General features: G+C 40.5%; 1 protein-coding gene across 5 annotated transcripts in view; it reads left to right on the top strand.

The window, feature by feature from the left end:
* Window positions 1-22,408, top strand: part of RBP2 (retinol binding protein 2) — a 33,312-nt gene extending 10,904 nt beyond the window's left edge. For all 5 annotated transcript variants that reach the window (XM_045029182.1, XM_045029178.1, XM_045029181.1 and 2 more), the window contains 4 exons: window positions 13,323-13,451; window positions 17,706-17,884; window positions 20,115-20,216; window positions 22,227-22,408. In XM_045029182.1, the coding sequence (XP_044885117.1) occupies window positions 13,379-13,451; window positions 17,706-17,884; window positions 20,115-20,216; window positions 22,227-22,280 (408 nt within the window). In that variant the 5' untranslated portion in view covers window positions 13,323-13,378 and the 3' untranslated portion in view covers window positions 22,281-22,408. The remainder of the gene's footprint in view (window positions 1-13,322; window positions 13,452-17,705; window positions 17,885-20,114; window positions 20,217-22,226) is intronic.
* Window positions 22,409-22,887: the final 479 nt, after the last annotated feature.

Here is a 22,887-nt window from a genome sequence, read left to right as displayed (position 1 = left end):
GGGCATACGAAATTATTAAAAAGGGAAATCAAAGGGCATGCTAAGGATTGGGAGCATGCTACACCATCTCCAAGGGCGGTGTAGTGGTTGTGAACTGCTGGGGAATCTATAGGAAGAATTCTGTCTGGTTCCAGCTGCTCTTTACTCCTCTAATGCACCTGACAGTGCCTACAGCACAATCTATTCTAAGGAAATGGCAAAATGAGCCCTTTTGAAGAGCAAGGAAACTGAATATCCTTCTTACCGCAATACGGGATCCTTGTACAGGGCAAGTCTGAGATACAGTGCCAGGTATGTCTGGGCAGCATATGGGGTAGTTTCCATGACCACTGGTTCTGCAGATTGAAAACTGAGGTTCAAATTTTCTATCTGGCAGCTTTCATATGCCCTTCAATATACATCTATTTTATTTCACACAATTACCAATCAATTTTGTTTTACAGGAAAGGGCTTTCATTAGAGGCCAAGCAATCCCTCTCTCTTTCTTCATATGCATACACAAATACAGAATAGGAAGGCAATTTAAACCATAAAAATGAAGGGTCTTTCTGACTTCACATGGTATTGCCTTATTTATAGGTCTTATAGCTCAGCAGTAAAACTTTGCTCTTGGCTGAAACTTGACACAGAAACAAACAATTGTTTTTACCACACATACTGGAAAACCAGAAAAAGAACCAACCTGGCCCATTGTTGCAGTCCTGCCACACACAAATCCCCATTGACTTCAGCTGGCATTCCTTTTGAGGAAGGAACACTGGAATTAAAACAACAAACAGCACTGGGCACTTTTCCCTTAATTTCCACTATGGCATATTGTCAGTTCAGAAATGAAATTAACTTTGCCATATGGAGAGTATGTATATAAAGCAACGGGAGCTATTTTCATTTGGGAATGAGTTATTAGCAACATTATTTAATCCAAAATGTCACTAGGGACAGATGAGTCTAGTTGCTGGAGCACTGACCCAACAGACCATCACAAGGCTACTGGAGCAATAACCAGCAAACTAAACATTTTCCATGTGGGGCTTGAAATAATATTATGTTAAGAGAACCTGCATGAAGCAGTTGTCACTGTTTATTGGGTTGATACAATTTAGTCAGGTTCTCGAATCTGATGGAGGCATTACTGCTTGCCAAGTAATCAATCAGTAAACTAAAAATTCTCTTTGTGGACTTTCACACAATGCACTTCAGAAACTCATGAGGTATCACTATGGTCTATGGAGTCACGACTCTGTGATTTATTAACTCCCTCCTTATGCATTTCCTTAATTAGTAGAATTGAGTGTATTTTATATATTTCTGAAGTACATATTTACCTACGGAGCTGTTACAGATTATTGGGTAAACAAAGACATGCTTAGGGAGTGCCTACAATGGAGTTTATAAAAATGCTATTTAAGTAATAGTAAGGATCTAACAAACAGAAACATCGTTGTAAACATCTGTGCTACAATTCACATCCTTGGGAGAAAAAGAAAAATATCTTTTTATCTGATCATTTATTCTCCTTGAATTTTACTAAGTCCAACTATCTCTTCAAATGGCCTTTTCTATTTCTCTATTAGGCAGTAGGCAGATCTGAAGAATCGGCAATCACTGGCTCACGTAACTTAGCTCTGCCCACTCTGTCATCTTGCCAGCATGCCTTCCAAAGATGTAGAAAATTACTTCAGACCTAGGGCCACAGAGCATAGGAATTCTCTGCCCATGAAGCTGATCTCTCTATCTGGTGGAATGTGCTCTGATTTCAGAAGGTGACTGTAGACACTCAGCTTTGTATGTTTCTTAAGTGCACACCATTCCCCGTGTGAAGGTGCAGAGCCAAATTCTTCTCTGGGTCAAACCTTTATAACTCCACTGACTTCAAAGGCGTTTCTCCAGATATACTCATCTGTCAATGAAAATGGATCCAGAGCTTAAAGACATTTTCCACCCTCATCTCTTTATAACATGATATTAATATTATGTTTATCACAGTAGTGTCTCAGGACTCCAACCAAGATCAGGGCCCATTGTGCTAGACATTGTACAGAGTGGAAGACAGTTTCCTGCCCTGAAGGTTTACAGGCAAGACAAACAGATATAGACAGATAACAAATGAGTAATTGATCAAAAGTTACAATGCAATTTCTCCCTAATTATCAATCACTCTCATAACAACCTCCTGTCTTGCAGACCAAATGAAGCTCTCCACTTTGGCTGTGCTATTTTAATATCTATCATCAGAGATCTTCTGACATCTACATTTTGTGCCAGGGCTTTCTTTTTGTATATGCCTGTGCTGCAGTAAAAGAAGGGCATCTTAGATTTGGAGGCTTCCAAAAGCTAGAGATCACTGGGTTTTTTAAAATGAATCTGGAGCTGTCTTTACTGAGCACTCCTGCTAGCTGCTCTGAATGAAAAGGTACAAAGTCTTTCTTTCATTTCAAAGCACAAAGGTCCCAAACTGTTTTTGCTGGTGTTGTAGTCATAAGAAAAGCTACTTTGTTAGGAAGTACATTAATACACGGGATTGTGCCATTTAGCACTGCCTTGAATTGGGAGCCATGCACAACCATGCCATGCCAGAGGGGCTCAGCAAAGGATTGTTCCTCAAGGAGCTCTGCTGAATCATCCCCTGCCAGGAATCCATCCCTAAAGCTTCTTAGGGCAAATGATGTGTGCATTTTGCACTATTATATTGGATGGTTCAGTCTATTCCCCTGGCACACCATGGGCTGGTGTAGAGACAACAGGGCCAAGGCCTTGCCTCCTTCCTTCCCAGTTTGGGGTGATGTGTATCTCTGGGCAAGCGTGGAGCATGCAGTCCTCATGCTTCCCAACCATAGGAATTGTGATTGTCCCTGACATTTGTGCAGAAGCACAAAGGAGATGGAAGTTTCTTTCCAGCGGTTGCCCTCTCTCTGCACTAAAGCACAATGTGTCCCCAGAATAGTTTGAAAAGAATATTGCACAGGAATCCTGCAGGTCTCACCTGAAAAACTAGCCATTAGACAATGAATTGCAAAGCATCTTGTTCATCCATGAATACACCCTTTTTCCTATAGAGAGGTAAATATATTATAGGCAGGGATGGTAGTGCCATCTATTGCTAAGACTGCCCAACACTTTCCATTATAAGGCCCTGTTGTAAGTTGCTTATAACTTTGTGAAATGCTAACAGTTTGGGTTGAAATTTTCCATGCCAGCTGTTTACCTCAAGCTGAAGGTTTCTGGAAAGTTTCATCCATTTCCAAGAACAAGACTAGAGAAATGTACATAGTTTTGCTATTTTAAAAAATTCTGGGAACTTTTTCTTTGGAAAGCTGTAGTACACTCATGTTTTGATCAGAGAAGGATGGTGTTTGTTCAGGGATGTGTTTTTTGCTGCTCCCGTGAAAATCTGCCCAAACATGGCCAAACTATAAGCCTTTGAAAAATCTCAGCTCATATATGCTCAATAATAATTTAGAATTTAGCAGTTAAAAATCTGCAAAAATTCCATCCTAACTGAGCACTCTCCATCCCCTCACAGCTCCTACTGCTGACCAGACTGCACATGCATCATACACACAGTGATTGGTGGAGCAAGGAGAATGGGAGCCAAAGTCAGTTTGGGGGTAGAAGTATGAGAATGAGATTGGATGAACAACCTGAGGAGGGAGACTAGGAGATGGGGATGTGGGGAGAAGGACTGGATGCCAGGTTGGATGAGGAGCCAGGATGGGGGAAGTGGTACTGGCTGGCAAGGACCCTGGGAATAGGAATGTGTATGTGGGAATGGAAGCCTTGGGAGGGGAGGAAATTGTATGTGATCATGTAATTAAAGATTGTATCTTAGTGCATATGCACCAGTGCGGGATGAATTAAGGTTGTACAGACAGGAAATGCCAGAATTCAGTCTAATTTCTGAGTGCTTGACTTTGCAACCTGTTCTTTTAACCTACTTTTTGTGTGTATTATATAAGTAAAATGTATATATTCATTAATACAGTGTGGAGGCTGAGAAAGGGAGTACACAAAGGAAAGAAATTCAGATTGAAACTTATCCTGCAGCATAAAACTTGTCCATGTTAAACACCCTGTATATTTCATTAAATATATTTTAAAATATCAACAGAGAATCAGAGTTTAAGGCGAGAAGAGACCATTATCTAGTCTGACCTCCTGCATAACACAGGCTATCGAATTTCACCCAATAATTTCTGCACTCGAAGAAATTATTCTTCCCTGCTACATAAGTCCAATATCCTGTCTCTGAATTAGAACATATCTTTTAGAAATATATCCAATCTCCACTTAAAGACTTCAAGAAATGATGAATTTACCAATTCCCTTGATGAGCTGTTCCAGTGAATAATTACACTCACAGTTAAGAATCTGTGTCTAATATTTCAATTTGAATTTATCTAACCTCAACTTCCAGCCATTGGATCTTTTCAGACCTTTATCTACTAGATTAAAAGCCCGCCTAGTGTCAGGAATCTTCTCACCAGGAAGGTGCTTAAGCCTGATCAAGATCCCTCTTGTCCTTCTCTTTATTATACTAAATAAATTGAGCTCCTTAAGTCTCCCATTGTAAGGTCTCACATAACTCTGGTGCTTCTTGTCTTACCCATCTGCAATTTTTCAACATCCTTTTCAGAGATTAAGATTGCCTCTCAACAAAATAAAATAGGATGAGAAAATATTACATATCCACAACATAGTAAATATCTTTGCTTTCAAACTTCCTTCTCTGTGTGCTTGATTTCTCGATTGTAATATTGGATTAATGTTAGTTTTTGTATTTAAGTTCCTGTCACAGGGTGACTGACCCCTTTAAATGAAGCTGGACCAGCACCCCTGTTCCAGAAGGAGGTGCTCCCAATTTGGCCAGGACAGCACATGAGTCAGTAAAGGACCAGAGAGAAGGAAGATGTAGGAAATTCCTGGGGAAGGCTGAAGAGGCTTGTCAGCTCTGCTTCCCAAGCTAACAAGAGCATGAGGCAAACTGAGGCGGCCGCCTCAGGTGCCAGACTGTGGGGGGGGGGGTGCCATTAGGACCCAGAGTGTAGAAAACTGTGTCTGCTGCTGGTGCATATGTATTCTCTCTGCTCTAGATGCACAGAGATGGTAGAGTGCTGTGCCGGAGGATGGAGAGCACAAGAGACATAGCAGGCAGGCAGGAGAAAAGGTGAGAGGGAATAACAGAAAGCAGCAGGAGCTGCAGGGAGAGAGAGGAGGAGGAGCCTCTTATATACCTCTCTAGCACCCCCAGGAGCCTGGACTGATTAACACCAGCTTCTCAGGGAGCTTCCTGTTTCCTGCTGCTTCCCTGAACCCACTTGAGGAGAACAGGCAGTCAACTGAAGTAGTAGGAGCCAGTTAGGCCCTTAAGACACTGATATTTTCCCTCACTCAGGCCTTGCTACCAGCCTGCTTATTTGTCCCCTTCAATTGAGTGTTGAGAGCCACTATAGCTGGCACACAACAGCAGTCATGAGTGAAAGAAGAAAATGCCCCTCTGGGGCAGCATTCAGAAGAAGAAAAAAGCAAAGGGAGCTTTTCTATCTAAGCAGGAAGGAGCTCTCCTGAGATACATAGACACAAATCTTCATGGTTGGCCTTCCGGCCCCAGTGAGGATGTGAGTGATGAGGAGATACCTGATCTTTCAGTGAGAGTGCAGGTGACCTGGCAGTGACTGCAGCATCCAAATCTCCATCTCAAATGGATGTAACCATGCACATTCCTGAAGAAAAGTGTAGATGAGAGAAAAGTGTGGTGGAGGCACAAGAAACAGCTGCTGCTGAGTTTAGTTCCTTAAGTCTAGATGATCCAGGACTGTGGACCCACTTGAGCAGTAGCCTGAGTGACTTCCTTGTACTGCATGGGCCACAGCAAGTGGAAAAACTTCATGTTCCCCAAAGACAATGAAAATAGAAGTTTCCATCCAACACATTACTGGCGTGAAATCCCCAATGGTGACAAAGTGGAGAGGCCACGGTTTATATACTCAAAAACCCAGAATGCTGCATACTGTTTTTGTTGCAAACTCTTCCAGTCTAATGTTCCAGCCACATTGGATTCTACAGGAACAAAGGACTGGAAAAATCTGGCTAGAAATCTGGCATGCCATGAGAAGGCAGCAAATCACCAGAGAGCATTCCATAGGTGGAAAGAGCTTGAGATGAGACTAAGGTTAAAGGCCACCATAGATGATCAGCATCAAGAGAAGATTGCATCAGTCTCTTTGCTGGCAAATGTTCTGAAAAGGCTCATTGCCATTGTGAGAATGCTTGCTACCCAAAACCTAGCACTGTGTGGCACTTCAGAACAGCTGTATGTGCCAAACAATGGAAACTTCCTTAAAATTGTAGCACTGATGGCTGAGTTTGATGCTGTACTCCAGGAGCATCTAAGAGTCACCACCCAAGAAATGTACACACACCACTACCTTGGAAAAACAATTCAAAATGAGATTATACAGTTACTAGCAACAAAAGTCAAACAGAAGACTGTGGCAGATCTGAAGTCAGCAAGATATTAGTCTGTTATTCTGGACTGCACACCTGACATCAGCCATATGGAACAAATGACTTTAATGGTGCATCTTGTAACAACAACAGAACCTAGTGAAAATGTTCCTGCAATGGTGACTGTCAGAGAGCATTTTCTAGAATTTATTGACATTGATGATACTACAGGAGCTGGTGTGACAAATGTGCTTCTTAAAAAGATACGGGAATTGCTATAGCTGACATCAAAGGTCAGGGCTATAATAATGGTGCCAACATGAGAGGAAAGAAGAGAGGAGTGCAGACATGGATCTGAGAGTTAAATCCTCTAGCTTTTTTTGTCCCATGCAGTTCCCATTCATTGAACTTGGTGGTCAGTGTTGCAGCATCAGCTTCTAGTGAGGTTGCTGAATTTTTTAATGTAATTCAAAGCATCTGTGTATTTTTCTCTGCATCAACTCATCAATGGCAAATTTGAAGCAACATCTGGGAACATCCTCACTGACACTGAAACCACTGAGTGCCACATGATGGGAAAGTCAGGTGGAGGTAATAAAGCCTATCAAACACCAAATTGGGAAAATAGATGATGCCATAGTTGCCATTATGGAGGATAATGCTTTGACAGGAATTGTTCATGGGAGAACAGTGGCAGAGGGAAATGGAATCACCAGAAACATACATAACTTCAAATTTCTATGTGGCCTAGTTTGAAATAAATGTTGTAAGCAAGAGACTCCAAGGTGTTGACCTTGATATATCTGGAACAATGGAACAACTGGACAAAGCAAAGTCATACCTACAGTCTTACCGGTCAGATGAGGGATTTCAAAACATTCTGAAGAGTGCACAGAAGTTGGCAGAGGAACTTCACACTGAAGCTATTTTCCCACCCATTCAAGAACACAAGAGTCACCGAAGAAGAAGACCATTTTGATTACAAGGCACGGGATAATCCCATAAGAGACCCCAAACAATAATTCAAAGTTGAATTCTTTAACCAGGTGCCAGATTGTGCAATACATTCAGTTGGAGAACGTTTCATGCAACTCAAGGAACACAGCAGTATATTTGGGATGTTGTATGATATTCCAAAACTCCTCACTATACCTGAAGAAGACCTACACCAGCAATGCAGGGCACTAGAGACAGTGTTGACACATGATGATATGCATGCGCGATATTGATGCGAGTGAGTTAGGTGATTAACTGAAAGCCCTTTCAAGATATATTTCAGCAGGATCAACTTCAAAGGCTGGAATATATGTACATAAATAAGATGACCACCCTCTTTCCAAACGCTTTTGTTGCTCTGCGCATACTTCTAACACTTCCTGTAACAGTTGCCAGTGGAGAACGCAGCTTCTCCAAGCTGAAGTTAATAAAAACACATCTACGCTCCACAAGAGAGGCTGGTGGGCCTTGCAACCATCTCAATAGAACATGAGCTGGCCCAGATTCTGGACCTTCAGCAGGAAGCAGTTCAAATCTTTGCAACCAAGAAGGCACCGAAAGCACCACTTTGATTATTCAAACAGATAAAAATGCCAGTGTTTACTATGCAGACAAGAAAAGTTACATTTGCTGTTCAGGCATTTGAAAGTTATGTTACTCAAAATTTTTGAACAAGGCATTTTAAGTTGTTAGTTCTCCTTTATTGGTGTAGGTAGCAGAGCAGTACCATGAGAGGAGTAGAACAGGAAGAAGGCAGAATTGAGAACTTTCAAAGTTTTGGTCCAAGCGAGGGGGCGTGGGGGCATCGTTTGAGCTCCCTGCCTCAGGTGTCAAAATATTGTGGGCTGGCCCTGAACAAGAGCTGAAGACAGCAGTGGAGTTTCTGCTGACTTCCAAATGGAGAGCTGAACTGGGGCTGGAGAGGGCTGAAAACAGGGAAGAAGCAGAGGGGCTTAAGACTTCTGTACTGGAGAGAAGGGCCAAAGAAGACTGAAGGCAGGTGAGTAATGGAGTGTGGGAGCCAGAGTGCTGGAGAGGGCTGAGAGCCAGGAAACCACAGGAAAGACCTACATGATAGCCTCTCACATCCCAGACAGGCCAACGGAACAGGGGAAGATGGATTTCCCCTAGTGAGGATAACCTGACAGCAGAGAGGCTGGGGGGAGTTTGTGTTGGCAAGAATGGCATTGCATTCCATCTGGATGAGCTGGGATGGCTGTCCTGGCAGAAGGGCAGGAGAGGACTGAAGAAGAACCCAGGTGTGGTGAAAGATGCTGGAATGTGGTATGTGCAACGCTGACAGGCTACATGGTGTAGGATTTTAAGGACTACGTGCACAGGGGATGATGGACCTTTGTCATGGATTATTTGTAATAAACCAGCCCCCGGGAGGGTCCTACTGAGGCAAGAGACCCTGTCGTGGACTCCTGAGGATCCTGAGAGGGCAAGTGGGATGGTAACCATGGTGTTAGGGTGCCCAGTGACAGGGGAAATCATTCACAGTTCCCCGTTTTAAAAAAGGTAGTAAACAAGAGAGGAGAGAGAATTGTGAGTACTGAGTCCTCTTCAATTGCCTTAACTGATCAGTCTTTAGGACCTTAGGTCAATTAAGTTGCCTCAGCTGTGTTAAGCTCCTTAAGCATTTAAAACTTAAATCCATACTAAAGCACTTTAAGTTCTCAGAAAGTTCCATGGCACACGCAGTTACTTTTAAAACTTTCATGACTTCACATGTCTCTTCAAACTTGGATTGCTTTTCACTGGTCTTTGATGACCATGAGCAAGGCTTCATGTCCTCTGCAGCACACACAACTGCAAGAACCCCAGGATAACATGGCAAGGTGGGGCTGCTGGGCATGGCTTTCTTAATTCCCAAATCCAACAGGTGGTTGTGTCCTAAAGATTATGTCTTCACTGCTGAGTTAACTCAGGTGATGAGTGCCCAGGTTAGTCTAGTCCAGGTGTGAGAAGCCACACTGCAAATCCATCCCTGCACTACTGTGTCCTCAGAGGCACTGCATTCCCCTGAGGAGCATACTGACACTAGCAAATGTCAAGGAGATTGAGGGATGAGATAAGAGAAGCATAGAGACATAAAATGTGGGATTGTGATGCCACAGGAAGTGGCATTACTGGCTATGATGTCACAGGAAATGACACTATGACAGAAATTGTTATGACCTAAACTCTTGCCCTTCAGGCTTGTGGACTAACCCTTCCAGCCCCTGACCCCTAACAGGAAGTCCTCCCTTACTGAAGGAGGGAAACCAATAGGATTTGATGTCTAGCCCAAAACCTTTAAACCACTGTCTGATAACTAGCTCCATCTCTGGAAATGATAAACCAGTGAAAACTAAGGAATAAAACTAAAAAGAAGCATAGAAATGTTTTTAAATTATATGCAGAGAGATTTGCTAAAGGAAAATTTATGTTTGTAAATCTAATTAACTAAAAACACAGCAACATGTTTCCCCACACCCATAATTCAAGAGAGAGTTTTAAAAGACCTAGCTATTTATAATAACATAATAATCTGTGAAAAGTTATATATTTTTATTACACATGATCAAAGCAAATATTAGGCTTTTTATATAAAGATTAACAGAATTTTTGATTTCCTAGTGTAAGTATTAAAAAAGAGGCTGCAAATACAAAAGGTAACAAACTATCCCCATTTTGCTATGTTAAACTGTAACTTTTAACTTTTTCATAATTTAAAGTTAACTCTGCAGTGAAGAGGCCAATAGGCTTTGAGTGATGCAGTGAGGAGAGCTGATAAGGGGAGATGTAGTGAGCCCAGTGGAAAGTTGTGTGGATAGGAAGCCAGGTTGGAAAGAAGTGGACTGTACAAAAGGCCTATTTGAGGGAAACCCATCTGCACTGAGGCATTAGCTCTTGAAGGGCTCTGTCATTGCTGCTACCTTGACTCCTGGAGACAGCAACACCATGTAAAGCCCTTGGCGAGGCTATGTCTCTCTGTGGAGACACTCAGCTCCAACAACTGCTGCCTCAGCTCCCTGCCATACTGGGGTCGCGCTGCTATGGGAGCAACTGTCTCTGCACTGAGGCTTTGTGTACCAATGGCTCCCCACAGCTCTGCAGCTTAATAGACAGAAGATGCTAGCACTAGGACAGACCTTCCATCAGTGATGCCTCAGCACGGAGGCATTGAACTCGCTCTGCCCCAGGCTATCTGCATATCTGTGATCCCCTCACAACCTCATGCCACCCAGCCACCAAGGGGGTGGGCAGCCATGGGGTAGGAGATATGGAGAATGAATGGATTGGTGGAGAGACATGGAAGTGAGATGGCCCAAGGGAGATGATAAGAGTGAACAGAGATGTGGCAGGGCACAAACCATCAGGGATGTAGAGGGCAGAAGGATCCATGTATGACAAAGTCAGGCCAGATGCCAGCTCTTCCCCAGGCTGCAGGCATTAGCTAAGAACTGACAAACTCATAGCTGGAGACCAGACCAGTTGACTTGTATGTTAGTTTTGCTCAAAATAGGTATTAGTCTTGCCTGTATTGAGTGTTTAGATGCTATGAAATGCTTGTAAGTTGCTGCAGGCATTAATCTCCCTTGTCATGTCGGTATTCCAGGCTATAAGAAAATATGAACATTTTGTTTTATACCTTTGAAAATGTTGTCTCTGAACTTGTGAACCCAGGCACAGGAATCATCCCCCTGCCTGTCCAGAAGGACTATCAAAATCAAATGGGCCATCAAGGAACACCGCTATTCAAAGGATTGATTAATGGCCCTATCACACCTGAGAAATACTAGATCCAAGGAATCTTGTTCTGCGGACTTGGAAGCGAAATGAAGAAAATCAAACAGACACGGGAAAATTTTCCATCTCTCTTCACTGTTTGAACTCTGACAAGGCTAGAGACACCAACCTGAAGCCAGAGCTCCCCAGGGGTTATTTTTTGGGTCCGCCCTGAAAGACACTTTGAATTGACAGATCACTACAACTCTGTTACTTGTAGGATTTAGATGATAACTCATTTGTGTGTATACGTTTGCTTGCTTTAACCTGTAAATAACTCTAATTTATTTTTTCCTAGTTAATAAATCTGTAGATAGCTTATTACAGGATTGGCTACAGGCGTTGTCTTTGGTTTAAGATCTAGGGCACCAGCTGATCTGGGGTAAGTGACTGGTCTCTTGGGACTGGAAGCAACCTGAATATTGTGCGATTTTTGGTGTTAGTGACCATGTATCACTAATTCCAATTTGTCTGGGCAGCAAGATAGACTAGAGAGTCTAAGGGGACTGTCTGTGATTTCCATGGTGAGACTGTTTTAGTGATCCAGGAGGTCACATTTGTTACTGGCTTGGTGAAATCTAATAATAAAACATACCACCAGACTGGGATGTCTGCCCTGAGGTAGGCACTCATGGTCATGAGCTGTTCCAGACAGCATGACACCATGTTCCTTGTGTCCATCCTCCCCAGGCTCCAGGAGAGGTCTTTACTGTCCTATGCAGTAGTCCTGTTCTGACAGCCCTGTTGTTGTCCACCAGACTGTGACTCCCCTTCAATGGGCCTCACTAGAGAGACAAGGTACCTTCAGAGTACAGCTGAGAGGTCTGCTGAGGTACCATCAGCTATACACTTCCCCATGACCCATTGTGCTCCTACCTGTCCCTGCTATGAAGTAAAAATTGTACATTCTGTCACCTGTTCTGAGCAGGTGCATCTTGTGGGGGTCAAAATTGAAACACAGAGTAGGAAATGGTTTGGTCTGACTCTCTGAACAAGTCTAACCCAAAGCACCGAAAGTCAGGCTAACTGAAGTGACTGCCTGAAATGCGCCCTAGCTGCATTAGTTTGGCCTTTTCCTGCATTTGCGGGACTTTCTGCAGATTATCCCAATATCCTTACTGTAGCAGAGTGCGAGTTGTAGTATCCTGGTCACTGAGGTTGCTGCAGAACAGAGAAGGCTGGAGGCTTAACTGGGATCAACCAACCTGTTACTGGAGGGGATTAGTAACACTTGATAGCAACTGTTGGGCTAATGAGTTAATTGGCTTAGTAATGGGGGGATATATAACTGTGAAGATGAGGTAAAAAATGAAGGGGTGGGGGAAGAGAAAAGTTCTGTGAAAAGCCCCTCCTGCTGTACATCTGTGCTGTAATCCTGCCCCGGTTGGAAATCCAGGATTAAAGATGCACTTGATGAAAAAGAAACAGATTTAAAAATGGGCGAGATAGTGCTGCTCCCAGGGTAGCTTGAGAGGCGCCCTGTGACATGTACGATCAGTTAAATGAAATTTATTCAAGTGAATTTATGCCTGATGCATATTTGCCAACATTTGACATCTATAAAAAGGGACATTTTGGGAGGAAAACAGGGATATCTTTGAACTCTATTTTAATACATTGGAATATGAAGTTGAGGAGTAAAATAAAATCATAAATATTCTCTCTCTTAAAAATAGGGATTTCCTCTTTAATGGCCCAATCTTGCATTCATTATACATCCAAAACTTACACCAACTTCACATGGGAGTTAGGGTGCATGAACTGTGCCAGGCCAGGCTCTTAATAGGGGCTTATTGTATGTAGGAGAAGTGAATTGAAAAAGAGAATTTACGCTGGGTTGCACAGTTTGACATTGCGGTGCACATGTTTCAAAGGAGTATCTATAAAAGATTGCTGTTCTTTACAAAGGTCGCTGTAAAATACCTTTCTCTGTTAGTTCTTGCTTCAGAAACCCATTCCTGGCCTGTCTTCTGTCCACCTGAACTTTGTTAATGAAACAAAGTTCTGTCGGGTTATATCTCCGACCTTCAGACTTTATTATCTGGAAAACCATAAACTTTATCCAAGGAAGATATAAAAAGGACAGTTTTAACACATTCTCTCTGCAGAACTTGCTTCCAGGCTCAGCGTTTGATCTACTCTTGGGTTTGAGCTCTTAGCCAGCATGCCTGCCGATTACAATGGGACGTGGGAAATGGAATCCAATGAAAACTTCGACGGTTACATGGTTGCCTTAGGTAAATGAAAAAAATACAGTCTTGGGACAAGAGCTTTTATTTATCAATCATGCCTATTTTTAAAAAAACTAATAGTAGAGCAGTCTTACTCCTTTTATATGTTTTGGGGATAAGAGTTTCTGGCAGTAATATTAAAATATCATGCACTTGCTATAATATGTCTAGACAAACTTGAGTGACTTCTCGAGCAAGCTCCATAGCAGTGGAGCAAAAACAGTTAGCCTTTAGCATTTAATAAAACTGTAACTGATCTAGCAGGTATAGTAAAAAGTTTACATAGTAATGAACCTTCTAACAATCTTTATTGGAGCATATTTCCACAGCAAGAAAATTAAAGTTATTAACAAATAGAATTCTTATTTAGATGTTAAAAGAACATTGAAAGAGAGTTAATTTTGTGCAAGCTGCACATTAAGAGAGCTGAAAATGTGAATGGAGACTAAGCTCCTGGTAATGCCAATTTCACTCTATTTCCCCCACATTAGTGTCTTCAATGATTATAATGACAGTGCAAAAGTTTTACAAGGGATAACTGTCTTCTGTTGGTTTGAGGACCATTTTATATTTGACCTTTTCAATACAAATGTAACTTCAAATGTTTTAGTTTGCATGCAGATAAAACTTAACCGTATAGGACATTGAAAGCAGCAAAGAGTCCTGTGGCACCTTATAGACTAACTAGACACCTTATAGCATGCTCCAATACGTCTGTTAGTCTATAAGGTGCCACAGGACTCTTTGCTGCTTTTACAGATCCAGACTAACACGGCTACCCCTCTGATACCTATAGGACATTATGGATACCTAAGGGGTCTGACTCGTGTAAGTCTCAGGATATTTAGTATTTTTCTTAAAGTCTCAGCTACTGGATCTGAGAATCTCAGCTTCCATTTTTTGGGGGGTGGGGGTGGGGGGTAAAAAGTTATGTTCCTAGCCCTCATGGTTGCAGAGGACAGCTTGAAAATGTGAAATGAGAGCACCCTAGAGGCTCAGAAACCAGGATGCAGATGAGAAGAGCCCAGCATTTATTATTATTTTAAAATCATGATTATAAACAAATCTCATTATTTGGAGTGGGTAGACTCATGACTTTTGAGTGCTTGATAGTGGCAAGACTACACGAGGGATGGAAAATCCTTTCCACTCAACTCAAAAGTGATCTCTGACCAAAATAAATGTTCTGTCGGGAAAAGCAGATAAGAGAACTCTAATATTGTTGTTGTTCTTGGTGACTGACAAATTCTCTTCATTGTTTAAGCATCCTTCTTCCTTATGGGCTAGTCTAGGCATGCACTTGAAGATTGTGAGACTTTCTTCCAACAGGACAGAGTTTTACTAAGTATTTTAATCTGGTTGTAATGTCACTCAACACTCTGTTCCCTTCTCTCCTAGACTTTCCCTTGGATATCATCTGCTAATATTGTTGTTTTGATTCTGTCAATTGGGTCATAACTGCTCATATTTACTCTTCTTGAAAACTTTTACCAAAGAGGCCAGCAATTGCTAGTAATATTATTAATATCTCTCTTTAGATTGGTACTTCCCCTCTGAAATTTAGACTGAGATATTCATTGAAATTCAATAGGCGCTTGGTGCCTCACTCTCATAGGATGTGTATTTTTTCATCTTTAAACATTCTAATCCCAATCCTGCTAGAATAAGTAGTGGGCTTCCCAATTCTCTACTTCCTTTTGTATCATAACTAATAGCATGCACTGCGCTCGAGCAATGCTTTTGTCAGACTTTCGCTCCATCCTCAGGATTGTTTCAGTTAGCAATGAGAACAGGATACCTGACTGAAACCATCCTAAAATTATCTTACTGGTTTTCTCCAGGGTGTTTGACACATTAGACTATAAAATAAAGGGCTTGATTCAGCCCCTGGGTCCCTCAGGTGGAAATAGGGCCACAGGAACCCAGCACTGAGATGTCCGCTTGAAGAAGGATTGGCAGAAGTTTAAGCCATCCACAATTCCTGATATGCTGGGTGGCTCAGAAGTGGTTGGTGCAGTACAGTGAGAAAGGGGGGTTCATTGCATCTCCTGTACTGCCTCCACTGGAGATGTGCCTACTGAACCTCCTGCCGGAGCTTAAAGCTAGTCTCCCCATAAGAAACTTGGTGTGAGATTGCGGAGTGAGAGCCATGTTTACACCAATTGGATTTGGATCGGGCCCTTTGTTTTGTGGGGTTTTTGGCCATGTTTTATGTACTGCACTTCAGTGCTAGTGAAAAGTGCCTCACAGAATTTGCAACAAAGTAGTATCTAGATGCGTATTTCTATGTGTGGTTCTGAGAATTTGTCCCTCACTGACTGTGTTATCAATGAAAAAGAAATGACATGGAAATAGTGAAAAGAGATTTTTCTGCTCTGTTTCTCCCGATTTTACATTTGGTTGATATTCTAAGAATTAAGGAGTTCAGGTCCAAAGCACAATGAAGCTGAACTTTTTGAGGTTCATTCATCCTTATAATTGCTACATATGCATTCCTATACCTTAATTAACAAATCGTTTTGCCCTTTAAACCAGAAACTTTAACTTTTTCATAAGCATGTTACAAAGTATTTCAATCTAATCTAATAGAACCATATTTCATCTTTATTGCTTGTATTGTTCAAAATGTGTTGTGTTTAATAAAACCTCCCCTGATTTTCTGCAGTAGTACAAGACTAATATATTAGTCAGAAATAGCATTCCTTTGGAAAATTAGACTTCTTTCCTCTAAGAGACCTAATTTTTTTTACCTGGCTATAAATCAGACCCAGAGATACCTTTAATCCATAGCAACAGATAAAATATACTTGAATATGAACATTATTTCCTATGTTAAAGTAACATTTTTTGTTTTGTTTTCCAGCCACTCCTTTCACTCAATTTGATTAGTGCCTTACCAGTAGCATAATGAATCCACCAAAAGAAAATGGGTTCCATTTGTACAAGGTTTTGCCGAGATGAAAATGATTAATTTGTATGTGAAAAAGCTCAAGGATGGTTAACAAGCCACACTATTTTTCAGTCTCTGGGAGAAACATGTTAGATTATTTCATTTGCATATAACAGCATAACAAGATTCATTGCCAAATGGTCAAATATTTATTGTACCTGGCAATGCAGCTGGCATTAGGTGTATTGTCTAGGGTAGACTGTGTCATGATGGTAATATATTTGAAATATCTTTCAGGGCATTCAGTTGCAAGTACTTGTTTGTATTATGTTAGTTTTCATCATGAACAGAGTACACAATGGTAAAGGGGATCAGGCACATGCAGTACTCTTTGAGATTATATATATATATAATTTACTTTGCATCTTTTACCCATATGGAAGCTGCAAAATAATCTTTTTCCATCCATTTTTTTCCTTTAAAGTCTGACCAACTTTGATTTTTGTTTCTAGCATTCTTTCCTAGGGACAATCAATATAGCTCTTATTTGTTTACCTATTTATATACAAGCATCATTTCTGCAAAGAGTTTGCTAATTAATATGATTCTGATTCAAACTACTGTATGAAAAGAGGAAAAATGGCTTTTACAGATGGCTGTTAAATCACACGCAGTATAGTCCAGTGTCAATATAAATGCAATACAGTTCCACAGATTACACACAGTCCCAAACAATAATCAGTGATTATGGTGAAATAAAAGCTACATGCCAAAATTCACTGGATCAGACATGCACATCTACTGCACTCGTTCTGAGATCCTTCTATAGATATGAGTAGAACTGGTCAAAAGCAGTGTTGGGGGAGGGGGCATATTGTTTTCTTGAAAATTTTCACCAAAAACAATGAAAATTTTATTTTTTCCAAAAACACGAATACTGAAAATCTTGGGGATTTTCAGTTTTTCTCCCACTTCACGCCTCCCCATTATCCCTCATTTTGTCACTGAAAAAAGGAGAGGGGTATATGACAGTGGAAAAATACCCAAAACTGGAGAAAAAAAATGGGTTTTTCATCAAAAAAATTAGAACACTTTTTGAAAAAACACAAACATTCCTCAATTTTTTATTTTTTCAAAAAAGACCTTTTTTGTCATTTAAAAAAAGTTTCAAATGAGAAATGACAGCCAATTCTAGAAGAGAACTATTCCACCTTGTTTTACCTGAAAGTGAGAGGATTAAATGTGCAAATACTTTCATAGTGTAGTTTTTCATAGTTTTGGTGAATATATAAAAGTATCTTTTGCATCTTTGTACCAGAAGTTGAAATTTGGTTAGGTATAACATACACTTATGTTTTGTTTGTTGATAGGCATTGATTTTGCCACTCGTAAGATTGCAGGACACTTGAAACAAACGAAGGAAATTATTCAAGATGGAGACAATTTTAAGACAAAAACACTGAGCACTTTGAGAAACTATGAACTGAATTACACTGTGGGAGTGGCGTTTGAAGAACACACCAAGGGGCTTGACAACCGAGTTGTTCAGGTATACATATAGTGTACTTGGAAATCAAATACTGAGGTTAAAAACAGAGTAAGCAGTCTGTAAATTTCCTGACTAAAAATAATGGAAAGCAATTTACAGATATTAGAGAATGTTTGTCTATAAAGTGCAGGTAATTTGCATTTCAAGACAGTTTTGTCTTTCACATTGCAAATATTTATTTTATAGGCAAACAAGGAAGGTTTCCCTGATTTTTAAGGGCAATAACTAATTACATTTTTTCTTGAAAGGAATCTTTCCTGTCTTTCTATAATAAACCTCTTTGTAGTAAAGTAAAGAAAGGAAGTATATTTTGTCACATATCATTTAGCTGCTGCTGAAGTTGCATTTTAAAACTACTGAGGCTTTTTCCCCCTCCACATTATTTTAAAATTGCCAGTTCTATCTGAGTCTGTTCCTGCAAGCCTTCCACACATGGAATTCCCATGGAAGTCACTGGGAGTTCTGCGAAAAGACCTCTTAAGGGATCAGGGCCTGAACCAGCTGGTGTATTCATTTACTGCACACACCTTTGCTTTCCTTTTACCAATACCACCCTCAGTTTTATTCTCCTAACATCCCCTGAAAACGTGTAATGGAGAATTTCAACAATACAAAAGGCAGCCAGGCATCCAACTCCCATTGAAACGCCTCTTTGAGCCTTTGAAAACCTGCCCCAAACAGCCACTCACCACTCTTTCTGTTATCGTTTGTTGATACTCTTCAGCTAGTAACCAGTTCTACCCTCTTCCTCAGCTCTTGGCTAACTTGCTCCTCTCTGACCTTACACCCACTTCTGCGTCATCAACTTATCCCAGTAAACAACTTTAATCTCTGAACTCAGATCCTGCTGTCAGCCTCTGGAGAGATGGTTGCATAGCTCAAAGTTCACTGACAGCAAGACCCATTTTGTCTCATTAGTCCTCACAAAGGAAGTAGGCAGCATATAGAGATGAATTCTGTCCTTATCTGCGCTTATGGAATCCTCCAGCAGAGCTGCATGGGTTTAACTGAAGGCATTGTTTGACCCATAGGCCTGCTTTTGTTCTCACTTACCCCAGTTTCACTGAAGTAGCTCTTCTGGAGTTACTTCTGATTCACAATGGTGTAAGTCAGAGAATAATCAGGCTTATAATGTTCCATTTTCAGTCTCCCTAAATCCCCCTCTCAACTTTAGAGTCCGGAATGCTGTGGAAGTGCCATTCTCTCTCTTTCCCTGAATCTAGAGATTGTGGAGAGTCACATTCACTGGTTTCCTATTAGTCTCCAGTTCTAATTCAAAATTGCCCTTGAGGTTTTCAGAACTCTCCCTCTGAATTTATTTCCTCTTCCCTCTCCAACTACATGCACCTACAGCCAGTTTTGGCTTGTCTCTATCCCTTCTTCACTGTGGGAGGTTGAGGGAGCTTAGATTATTCATTTACCCCTGCCTCTGGTGCCCATCCTACCTGGAACTCATTTGTTATTTATTTGTATAATCATAGTACCTAGGAGCCCCAGGCATGGACCAGGACCCCATTGTGCTAGGTGATGTACAGAACAACAAGAGTGTCCCTGCCCCAAAGAGCCTATACTCTAAATATAAGACAAGACATTAGATTGTTTCCTTGTACACCCCACTCAATGGGACAATATTTGTCAGCACGGTAGGGAGTGGTACCAGCAGCCAAGCCATGCCTCTATTTTCACCCTTTAATGAAATACTCAGTTTAAATTTCATTGTGAAAACATATGACTGCTCTTGCTTTAAAGCTCTTGGTTACAGTGCCTGAAGGATACTATAAAATAAATTATAACTGTATTGTACCAAGTGTCATTTACATACTTTTTCTCTGTCTGTTTTATGTACAGACAGAGGCAGTGTTAATGCTGCACTAGTCACTATGATCCATTGCACTTTATAATCTTTTTTATTAATGCTTTCACATAGCGAGAAAAGAAAAATACAGTTTTCATATTCAGTGCTATTCTATAAACAGCATCAGAAATTTAACTAACTCATTGCCCCTCCTTTGCACACATGTATCATTGTATCCGAAGAAATAATTGCAAGGTGATAACATATAGCACTTTATACTAAGGGGCATTTGGGCCACTACTGTCTTCACACAAGCAGGTGGGGTTTTCTGATCACACACTGAAGTTATGCTACTTCATTGTTAGTTCTGGTGTGTTTGAACATTTTCCAAAATCCCTAGTTAACTTATTGGATTTAATTCTTTGATCCCTGCAGACACTAGTGAATTGGGATGGTGATAAATTAGTATGTGTCCAGAAGGGGGAGAAGGAAAACAGAGGCTGGACACACTGGATTGAAGGAGATAGACTGCATTTGGTAAGAGCTGACTTTCATGGCTATAGCATGTAACATAGACCTACTATAGTTCCAAGGATTTTTCTTATTCATTTTACTCACACAGCTCTGATACTTAAACTCTAAACCCCGCCCCACATCAGAACCCCCACTGTTTAATTTGTCTCCCCTGCTTCCCAATTAAACCATAAACCTACAGTGACTTTTGGTCCAGCTCACTGCACTGCAGCCCTTAACCCTTCCAGTTACACAGCACATCCAATTCCTTCTGCATTTTGAGTAAATCCTAAAAATAAACCACAGTGTTTACATGCTGAATAGAACCTGTAAGAACAATATTTTTTGTCGTTCCAAAAAATGAGTTCTAGCAAGAAATATGTAGTTATCCAGATCAGAAAAACATTCCCAGAATATACAGGAAAACCTAGCAAACATTCTATAGTGTAGTTATCTTGTTCTACTGTTCGCCCCTCCCCCCCCACAAAAAAAACTCCCGTCAAACAGCTGAGTTAGTAAACTGGGACGCAAAAGAAATGCAGCAAGCCTGAGAGATGCCATATGGGCCTGTAAAGAAAATAAGCAGTCAATGAAGTCTGGAAAAATAAATGAGAGCATACAGAGGAACACTGGGGTCCCAGGAAGAACAATCAGTAAATTGTGCACGGTAATGCTGGATGGTAGGGGCTCAGAAAGAGACAGTAACAGGCAGAATCACACAGCTTTTAGTGATTAGTTTAATACTAACTTCACCAGATTTGGATCTGTATAGACTAGTGCATGGCAACCTTTCAGAAGTGGTCTGCCGAGTCTTCATTTATTCACTCTAATTTAATTTAAGGTTTTGCATGCCAGTAATACATTTTAATGTTTTTAGAAGGTCTCTTTCTATAAGTCTCTATAATATATAACTAAACTATTGTTGTATGTAAAATAAATAAGGTTTTTAAAATGTTTAAGAAGCTTCATTTAAAATTAAATTAAAATGCAGACTGGTAGCCAGGATCTGGGCAGTGAGAGTGCCACTGAAAATCAGCTCACATGCCGCCTTCGGCACACGTGCCATAGGTTGCCTACCCCTAGTATAGATAGTTAGGAATTATTTTGCTTATCAGACTATTAATTTCTCCACCTTGGAACTGGATTGCTGGCTATAATACAGAGCTTAAAGTTATCTATTTGATGGACAGTATGCATTAATATTTTCTTTATAGCATGTCTCCTCTATTTATCACACGAAGAGCCAGATCCTCAGCTGGTGGAAATTGGCATTGCTCCATTGACTGAAGTGAAGCAATGAAAACATGCACCAGTTGAGGATGTACCTTGAAGTCTTTTCTTGTTAGAATTAATTCTGTGCAGTTATATAAACCACATTTTACATTGTGGATGGTTTTGATGGCCATCTAACTACCATTGAAAGGTCAATCAGATGAATAAAAAAATCCTATTGTTTTCTTCCATCTAAGCAGAAACCAGTGTCACCCAACTAACAGACAGACTTTTATTACCCTATTACAATATAGATTCAAAATTTGCCTATAATTCCATTAATGAAAATTCTAATTATTGGCACCAGGATTCAAACTGAGATCTCTGGAAACAGGAGGACCTAGTGGGCTGGTGCATGAGTATATTGAAGCACTATTGCCCTTGTACCCATCCTTTCTGAGACTTCCCTACACCCTGTTTTTGTAATTCCCTTGTTGCTTCAGTGCTTCTAATAAATTATAGTATGTTGTTTTAATAATAGACTATGCAAAGCCACACCATTACAGAGCAATTTCAATGCATTTTTCATTTTTATACTTTTTAAAACTCAATTCAAGTGTCAAAATCTAATTACCACAACCTGCAGTGCATGCCAGCTGATTAGGGCTCCATAAAACACACTGCTTTTTTTTTAAAATAAGCAAAACTCTTCTTAAAGTGGTGGTTCAGCTGGTTTTACAATGATTTTTTCAAGGGGAGGTGCTGTAGATGGGAAACATAGCTCAGAATAATATATACTTACCAATTGTTTTAATGTTGCAGGAGCTGACATGTGAAGACCAGGTGTGCCATCAAGTATTTAAGAAGAAAAAGTAAGCAGACCAGAAAGTCCAACTGGTTTCACATGTGCTATTATGTTATTTTTTTTTAATCTATGTAATGACTGCTTGACACTGACATGTAAGTGCATTTCTGTGCACTGTTATCTAAGACAAACACATCCTTTAACACCAACATGGAAACACTTCTGTATGTTTTAAGGTCTTTTGCCTTTCAGTCCAGAGTTAAATAAAAATAATTCTTATTTTTGTCATTATTTCTTTCATTTCTAAAATCGTTGTAATTTTTCCAGAAGCAGGAGAGTAAGTCCTCTAAGAACAATGCGGTAACTAACCAGTCACAGTTATCTCAACAACAGAACATTTCTCTGTGGTGCTGTAATATCATAATATGTTTGGATGAGTGAGTGCAAATCTGACATTCATTGTACTGCTTCTATTTAATTTAGTTCTGGGTCACTAAGTCTATAGTTTCAGGCAACAGGATGGCTCAACATATTTGTAATAGGATACACAGCCTTTCACATCTAGGTCACTAATTTGAATTCAGCCCAGGTCTGTAGCTACTGAAAATTCTTACCAGCTGAGAACTATTTGATGTGAATTGTGTTGGTGTTTTCTTAGTCCAATCCTAATAGACAGGT

This window comes from Mauremys mutica, chromosome 9 (genome assembly GCF_020497125.1).
Source record: "Mauremys mutica isolate MM-2020 ecotype Southern chromosome 9, ASM2049712v1, whole genome shotgun sequence".
Classification (NCBI taxonomy): Eukaryota; Metazoa; Chordata; order Testudines; family Geoemydidae; genus Mauremys; species Mauremys mutica.
The sequence above is the reverse complement of the archived record's forward strand: the minus strand, read 5'-3'. Positions and strand labels throughout refer to the sequence as shown.